Source organism: Patiria miniata, unplaced genomic scaffold (assembly GCF_015706575.1).
Source record: "Patiria miniata isolate m_02_andy unplaced genomic scaffold, ASM1570657v1 HiC_scaffold_7, whole genome shotgun sequence".
NCBI lineage: Eukaryota > Metazoa > Echinodermata > Asteroidea > Valvatida > Asterinidae > Patiria > Patiria miniata.
The window spans coordinates 12,485,952-12,494,564 of record NW_024037074.1 but is presented as its reverse complement, the minus strand read 5'-3'; the positions used below and the strand labels follow the sequence as shown (position 1 = coordinate 12,494,564).

The following is an 8,613-nucleotide window of genomic DNA, read 5'->3' as shown; positions in this document are numbered from 1 at the left end:
CAGATCTGTGCTATTATTTTCTGATTATTCCAACCATGCACATGATGATATTCTCTGGTAAAAAAAGGTCAAAATTAATTCATTTTAATGCGGGTTAATGATCAGACAGAACAGATGTATTTCACATGAAGATATGGATTTAATGTCAGATTTTTTTTCTGAAGCGAAATTAAAAAGAATGGATTTCGAACGAACGGTTGAAATGAAGGGTCGATTATGTCAGATGTATCGATTCATTGATAAGAAGAGAAAAATAAGTCCGGAAAGTGATCACTTAATTAAAATCTGACGACTTGATTAAATTTTGTGGTTTAAAAGGCGGTTTTGCGGCGGCACTTCGAAGTCAGTGCACAGATTCCTAACGTGAAATTCGACAGAGGAAGTCGTTGCCGTTCGTCCACGTTTCAAAGGTATGGTGCATGTTCGAGAGAAGAATGTACAGTATCAATTTATTAGCGTACAACTCTGGTAGAATGACGAAGATAGTTTACCCTTAAAATTCCTCTAATTTAAAATTCGTCCACTCATTACATGATAAGAGCGAGGACTTCTTTCACTCACTTTCCCAACTTAACAACTTCTCACAATTTGGGCTGGAACTGACGATTGATTGTTTGTGTGTATTTACTTAGTCCGTTGGTAATCATGCGTGGTCGTGAGTTAGTGCCCTGCTTTTTCGCTGGTGTTCTTTGGGCGCTGCTGCAGCCTGGCTCCGGGTACCCGCCCGTGGTACCGAACGAAGACGGGGCTGTCGGCGGCCAGTTCCTTATCAAAGTCAAGGTAAGAAAACGCAAAGTTTATTGATGTCCGTTATATCGTTGTCGTCGCCAACTTTGCTTTTAATGTTTTCGTGACTATCTGTATACACTCTTTTATAACCATGTCTTAAACATAAAAATTACGTGAAAGATGTACTGAACCAAGTGCTTGGGAAACAGTGAAATTCGTTGCCCCGTTTTTCAGTGGGTTGTGATTTTTTCCCCCTTTAATTTTAGGCGGGATTCGACGTAGATGCAGTTGCTGAAGCAATCGAGAACTTGATCACACCAGATGAAGACGGTAAAGTTCACGCAGAAATCAAGTATATAATCAAGAAAGCGGTTCCAGTCATCGTAGCGAGATTAGATTTCAGTGCACAAGATCAGGTAAGAGCATCCCGATCGTTTGAAACTGTGCAACTTTTTGTTGTTATTTTTTGAAATACAATGTGTTTTGATTGAATAGCTGCGCCAAGGGAGATAATACATTTTTACCTTTAAGTTTTGCACTTCACCGAAGTAATATCTTAAGCACTGTATGGGTCCTACTCAATTCTGTTCGAAAGTTTGTCAGAAAAAAAAAATCAAATTTTCCTTAAGTTGGACTCGAACCGACGACCTCCTGCTAAGTTCAGACGTCTTTGAAGAAACAAATTCAGTGAAGTGTAAACCTCAATGTTGTAGTTGGAGTGAAATAATTAGAACTAAATCGTCGCTTTTACGAACTTTTTTTAAATTTTATAAATGACAGCAATGACTAGCAAGCTTTTGCATTGTAATACTTTGTCAATATTATTTTTGGGAAGGAAGGGGAGGGGCTTCATGTTTGTGGGTGTGGCTTTCCTCGCTATAAACGTTCTGTATCTTTACTTTTTTCTAGATTCAGAAAGTTCCGGGTATTGAATATATTGAAGAAGATGGTATAGTCAAGGAGGAGGACCTATCTACGGATAAGGATACCAAAACCCAGAAAGACTACGGCTTGGATCGGATCAATCAAAAAGATAGCGGTTTAGATGGCAATGTCGACATCAAAGGCAAATTTGAATTATTGAATATTCATAGCCTAATGTCCAGTTGACTATTAATATAAGTTGACGACTCTCCTACATGTTCAAATTCATGCATATTCCAATTTGCTTTGGAAGAGTTTGTGATTGATAGAGAATAATTAAAGGAATTTGATACACAGCTTCTTAAGGCCACCAATGATTGGCTCAGAACTTTTCTAGGTCTTATCATTTGTGTACATTATAACCACCTTGGTATTAGGTTGTTTGAAACAATGCATTACTGGGATCCTTGAGTTCGTATCTTCCGTTTATGCCATTTGTAAAAACAGGGGACGGTTTCGGGGCCAATATATACCTACTCGACACCGGTATCCAGGACCTTCACCGTGATTTCGAGTGCCGTGCCCGGCACGCATATGACGCGTTTGGAGGCGACGTAAGTACAATATAACGCTGTCGACTCGCATCAGTTTTTGGCGCAGGTTCGATCAAAGAAAAGGATCATTTGTATACAAAAAAACTAATTTAGAACTTCATTTTGTCCAATTGATGAGATATTTGACTCTCGTCCTTCGTACATTTGGTACAGGGTACTGACGGTTGCACGGGACACGGGACCGCGGTGGCCGGAATCATAGCAGGGAGTAGCTACGGGGTGGCTAAGCGAGCCACCATGCACTCCGTCAAAGTCATGGGCTGTGAGTCGGAGACTGGCCGATACGATAACCACGCAGTCAGCTACGTCGTGATAGGTATAAGAACAATCCGGCCAACAAATTTAGGTGGGATCACGCGCACACCTGTCGCACGCGTTCTTAATATATAAGTCAATAAGTCGCGCGCGCAACTAGCCTTATTTGTCGAATGAGCATTGTGTGTGCGCGTACCACCTGTGCGCGAGCATGATTCCACCTCAGTAAGCCTAATGTTTATAATCTGATGGTAGCCGAATCAACGGTGATAACTCATTCAACTAACTGTTTGACCAAAAGCGAACCACTCCGTCCTTGCAGGCAACGCACTGCAAGGTGCTGTCCGTTTTGCTTAATGTGTCAGTTACTCCGATTTTGTTGGTCACCAAAAAGTTCCTCCTTCAAATTTTTATCCAAAAAACTCGGTGAGATCCTCTTTTTGCAGATTTGCACTATAGACCCTGAAAATTATAGCCAAACGTCAGCCCCTCTGACAAAAACCACATCATTGACATAAACTGGAAAAAGGGAAGAATCAGTCACGAAGGTGCACAATGACAATGACGATTACGACATCGATCGCTCGTCAATCTGAAATGTTTCATAATTATGTGGCAGGTCTGGACTGGGTGTTGCAAAACAAAGTCTCCCCCTGCGTGGTGGTGCTAGCCCTCTCCACGGGCGGCTCGCAAGTCTTGGACGAGGCCGTCAAGACCCTACACGACGCGGGCTGCGTGGTGGTAGCAGCGGCCGGTAGATCCAGCGAGCAGGCCAAGACAGAAAGGTCCTGGCCGGTCCTGGGATGGAGCCGGGGCTTGAGAGCACCCCTTCCAGTAGCAACCTCGGCACCCGGGCCCACACCCGAAGCCGGCATGGATGACTTCCTCCATGAAGCCTGCAGGAGATCACCAGCTAGATCGCCTTATGTACGTCCACTGAGGCATAAACTAGGCTTTAATAATAGTAATAATGTGGTGATGATTATATAAGGTCTCGAAGGTGCTTTATAGGTGTTTCACACGTATTATCCCTGTTCATCAGGCCACCAGTCCGTCCATTTTTTTGTGAAGCAGCTCGAGATCAGAGTCAGTCAGTGACTCAATCGAAAGACAGTAGGCTGGCCTCATGGTTCAGGAAAAATAAAGTAAATGCCAGACTAAATTTCAGCTAACATTTCAACCAGACTCAGTCCTTTCCTATTAAAAACACCTTTGTCTGCTCACTACACATGCAGGTTATGACCGTGGCAGCCTCCGACTCGGTCGACGCGGCGCCCTCTTGGTCAAACACGGGCCTCTGCGTGGATTTGTTTGCGCCCGGCCAGGACATCTACACCGTCAATTTTAAGAATGACGATGACTATTTGTACGCCAGCGGCACCGCCATGGCCACCGCCTACGTCGCAGGTTGGTATGGTAACATTCACAGTCTTTTAGTCGAGTGAAGAGGGTTATAGTATTTACCATGGTGATTTTGTTTGTTTGTTTGTTGTATGTTTGCTTTCTCATTGTATTTGTTTATATGTTGTTTGTGTTCTCCACCAAGGTGCTGCAGCCATCCATCTTGCCGATGGTGTGATGGAGGCTCCGGATACCCTACCGTCGCAGTTGGTCAACGAGTTGATTAGAATGAGGATCTTGAAAGATGCCTCCACCTGCAATGTGATGGAAGCTGGCGAGGGTACACCGAACCGCTTGCTCTATATCATGTAAAAAACAAAAACCAAAAAACCCATCCAGTACAAGGAGAAGTCATCCAAACATCATGGGCGTCTGTTATTGTAAAATTCAAATCAGATTTTGTTTCAGGAGTTATCGAAAATAAACGGCATAAAAGGTTATGAAAGGTGCCGGTGTAATATGAAATTATGACTCCTTAATTTGGTCTTTTTACCTCTAACTCTCTCACGTGACCCGTCACTGTCCTAATTTTCTTCACTTAGGTATGCGCAATAGAACCAATGTGTCCATATTGTCTAAAGTCCAAATTAATTCACGCAACACCGGTGCAGTGTGAGATTTTAACCCTATGAACTCAACCTATCGTATTAATTGTGCATGTCTCAGAGCCTGCACAGAACAGTGAGAACTCACATGAGGTCGATAGTCCATAATCCGACCAAATCTCATACAACACCGGCAGTCAGTGCCCACGTAATACACCATTTTAGCCCAATATCACCAAAAAATAGTGCATAAAATGTTGCCAAGCAATTATTTTATGTGTGATTGGTTAAACAGTAACCGGTAATTCGGAACCATTTCCAAGTCTATAAAGTTTGGTCTGGCAACCTGTGTTCGCTGTCATAAGGCGGCCCTTTTGTTATTGCGCAATATGTGATTCAAACTATAACCGTACGCCCATGTTTCCAATGTACTGAAAGCTAGACCCGTGCTGCCTTAACGACTTGGATAGGTATTATAACATAATTGTAATTATTGGAAGACGATCTCTTATTTATACTTAAATTAATAGTTCAATGTCAAATGCCATAATAATGTCAGAAGTTATGTTTTGAGGGCCTTTGACACAAATCTTTTATGATTCCAAAGGGATATTGGCAATCAATTTTCAAGCTTTTTTTCTTTGGAAGTTGTAGGAAAAGACAAAAACGAACGCAGGTTCGTCGTGCTTTAACATATCGCAAGCTTGGTGGGTAGTTTGTAGGCCGATTAAAGTTGAGAGAACAAATTACCATATTTCATATTAATAAAGGTTTCGAAGACAAAGAAGGTTGTGTCAGTAGAGAAATGCAGGGAAAACCACGGTTTGTTTTGATCATGTCCTGAAGTTTTCGTTGAAATAAATGCAAATATATGAAAACCACAAAATGGTGCTGTCGTGCATTTTCATTTCGTCATTGCATATCGTTGTCATTAATTTTGTAAAAAGGAAAGAAGGAGAGTTTATTTATAAATTTAAAATGTTTAAGGAGCAGCTTTTCTGCCATTGCTATATACCCTTTTTAATTAGAAAGTCGGACGGTTGTGTGGCAAGGTTGCAAGCCGGATCCAGAACACATGAAATTTTGAGTGCATGCAAATCGTGATTTGGCCGCGCCGGCGTAGGCAAATCTACTGGCCTGCGCCATAATCCGTGTCCCGCCCCTTGACTCTTTCACACGTGACGTCTTACCATGTGAACCGCCACTACCAAAAAAAAAAAATCCCAAAACGTGTTTACACTTGTCGTGTATTTGCCCGGGGGAAATCGTTGCTTGTGTGCAATTCCTCCCGGCGTTAAGTGGTTTGAACCGCATGCACGTCCAAAGTTACCCTCCCACTTTATTTCACACAGCTGTTTTAAAAAGAAAACGAGAGGAATTTTTTTTTGCAAACTGTATCAGAAATTTGCTTATTCAAATCAACAACTGACGCCAATGTAATTTACGTGAAAAGTTTGTCGTTCTGAAGCACACGGTGCAACAGAGACTAACTACGGGTCTTTTTTCGTCGACATCGCCGGGACGCATGCGCATTTAGAAAAAAAACACACACCCTAAATTCCACTTGAGTTTGAATGGTACGTGAACAGACGTGCCGTACCAGAGATCTCCACTTTACACAAATGGATGGTGTGATTAATACTTTCTCTAAAACCTTAGCGAGCAGATCGAAATCGTTCCTTGGACCACCGTCGTTTTCTTCCAACCTGCAAGGCGTTCAGGTACTTGCTTCATCCTACTCAACCGGTAAGAAAAAATAAAATTGGTATATTTAAGGCCAAAAAAAAAAAGTCTCCGGTTTCTGGTATGCGCGCGCGTCGCCGTAGCCATGCGCGTCGGCAAAATGAAAAAGTTTTTTTTTCAATGAAAGATGATTTCTCAAAACCGCCAAACTCACTGGTTTTGACTGGAATTCTGCTGCTGCGCAATTTCCACGTGTTTTTAGACGGGGTTATGATCGAGAATAAGCCTTATGTGGCCTCTCTGGACTCCCATATATTTGCACTATTAAAGTTTAGTCGGGCACCATTTGCAGTCATCAGCCGACATTTGAAGCAAAAAAGTCGGGTAAAAAAAAAAAAGCCGCGTCGCCGCACCACTTTTTTGGACAAGCTCCATACCAGAAACCGGAGACTTTTTTTTTGGCCTAAGCCCATATTTTTGGAGTTGGTATAAAACTAACTTTTGCTACTGAGGAATATACATTTAAATTAGGTTGACATTTCACTTTCCGTATCCATGTAAACCACACATTTTCACATACGTTTACTTTTTACTCTCCTCTTTGTAGCGTATTCGGAGCTATCGTGTATGCTCATGAAATGGTAAATATATGACCAGGGGCGGATATCTTAACGTCGTGAAGCCACTTCACTTTCACTTTTGCGATATGAACAGTTCACTCGCCTGCTTATACCAAGTATAACACCCAAAATGTTTTGTTTATCCTCTCAACTGTTTACAGTTTACAAGTCGCGATGGCATGTCGTCAAAGAAAACTAATGATTGCTTGGTGCTTCACTTGTTGCGTCAGTTTTCTCTTTATTGGTGAGTATTATTAGGCGAATTAAATGCAAACCCTATAGCGGAACGCGGTTCAAAGAAAGTTCGCAGATAGGCCTGTGAGTTCCCCGTCCGTGTGACGGATGAAGTTTTTGGACCTACATAGGGGACCTTCACTCAATTAAAGGGATCCCTACTCGACAAACCCTGCTTTTGGGGGATCCACCCGCCTGCATTTTTAAATTAGAGTGTAAAAGTGCATTCGTACGTGCAGTATTTATGAACGGTGAAAAGAACAAACATGAACGGGCAGCAGGTGCATCATATCAGATGTGGGAACAACATCTGGTTATATTTGTTTTGTGTGTCCCGTTCGCAGCCAACCAGTTCGTACATAGGATGGCAGTTATCACGTCAGCAAAGTCGTCAACAAGCAATAACCGAGCAGCTGTCGAGAAGGCACGCAGCATGGTGCTTACCACTACCAACGCAGGCTTCTTAAGCATGACCTTAAACATGCTGGAAAGCATCAGGAGATTCAGAACTGCATCTTTTCCCAACGTGACCGTTATCACCGAAGATCAGCAATCTTATGACTACTTGGCCAAGAAGACGGAAATCTACCCATTCCTGATTGTCCAGAAGACTACTGAGGAACTGACTACCTCCCAAAGACTTTTGGTGGGCAGGAGTAATTACAACCAATTCGTCAGAAGACGTCCACGTTATATTTTACAGTTTCTCGAGTCGGACTTTGAGGTGCTCTTTGCAGATGCCGATACCTTTTGGGTTAGAGATCCCTTCAAAGATTTCGAGGGCGACTTTGATATTGCCGCACATAACGAGGTCAATCCTCCAAGAAAACCCGTATTTTGCGACGGTTTTACTTACTATCGTCCAACAGAAAACACATTTCGTCTGGTAAGGGAATGGATACAGTTGTTGAATACAACAGATAGGAACACTTTAGATCAAAAGGTTTTTAACCGTCTGATAAATAGAGAGCTTGATAGGAATGTTACAGGGGGGTTGACAATGAAGACCCTTAGTCCAGTCAACTACCCCGACGGTAGAAGGCTTCGTATCCATGGCGGGAAAAGGCAAAACATGAACCAAACAACTGTAATGCATTTCACATACGTTTTTGGGTATGACGCTAAATTGAAGAAGTTAAGGGAACTTGGGTGGTGGCTAGTTTAGAGTTATCTGTGGAGAAGTTAACACAACACAAAACAAGGAAATACATTTCTTCTAACGAAGAGATTTGTCCATGGCAAAAGTCATATTATCATTAAAATTATCAGAGGGAGAGGCTTGAATGGTCACGTGACTTTTAATCACTGTTTATTTCGAAAATTCGAATTTAAGTCAAGCATTGCGACAATATTGCGAAAATCCACATAATTACAAACATAGCCTTATTCTCGAAATTATAAAAGTTTATTTGCAGATAGACAAACATGGACTAAAAAGGCTACCTTTTTGTTATTGCACAATATGTGATTCAAGCTACAACCGACGCCCAAAATGTTTCCAATGTACTGAAAGCTAGACCCGTGCTGTCTTAACGACTTATGGATAGGAATAATAACATAATTGTAATTATTGGAAGACGATCTCTTAGTTATTCTTAAATTAAAAGTTCAATGTCAAACGCCATAATAATGTCAGAAGTTATGTTTTGAGGGCCTTTGACACATATC

The 8,613-nt window shown here is 41.9% G+C and overlaps 2 protein-coding genes across 2 annotated transcripts; both read left to right on the top strand.

The window, feature by feature from the left end:
- Positions 1–637: 637 nt before the first annotated feature.
- LOC119744555 lies at positions 638–1,865 on the top strand. The gene is made up of 3 exons (XM_038220530.1): positions 638–780; positions 996–1,145; positions 1,639–1,865. The coding sequence occupies exons 1-3, from the start codon at positions 646–648 to the stop codon at positions 1,837–1,839; spliced, it is 486 nt and encodes a 161-aa protein (XP_038076458.1). The 5' UTR covers positions 638–645; the 3' UTR covers positions 1,840–1,865.
- A 1,152-nt stretch (positions 1,866–3,017) lies between these two features.
- Positions 3,018–5,232, top strand: LOC119744958 (extracellular serine proteinase-like). The gene is made up of 3 exons (XM_038221182.1): positions 3,018–3,389; positions 3,698–3,869; positions 4,009–5,232. Exons 1-3 carry the CDS (start codon positions 3,018–3,020, stop codon positions 4,173–4,175), a joined length of 711 nt encoding a protein of 236 aa, XP_038077110.1. The 3' UTR covers positions 4,176–5,232.
- Positions 5,233–8,613: the final 3,381 nt, after the last annotated feature.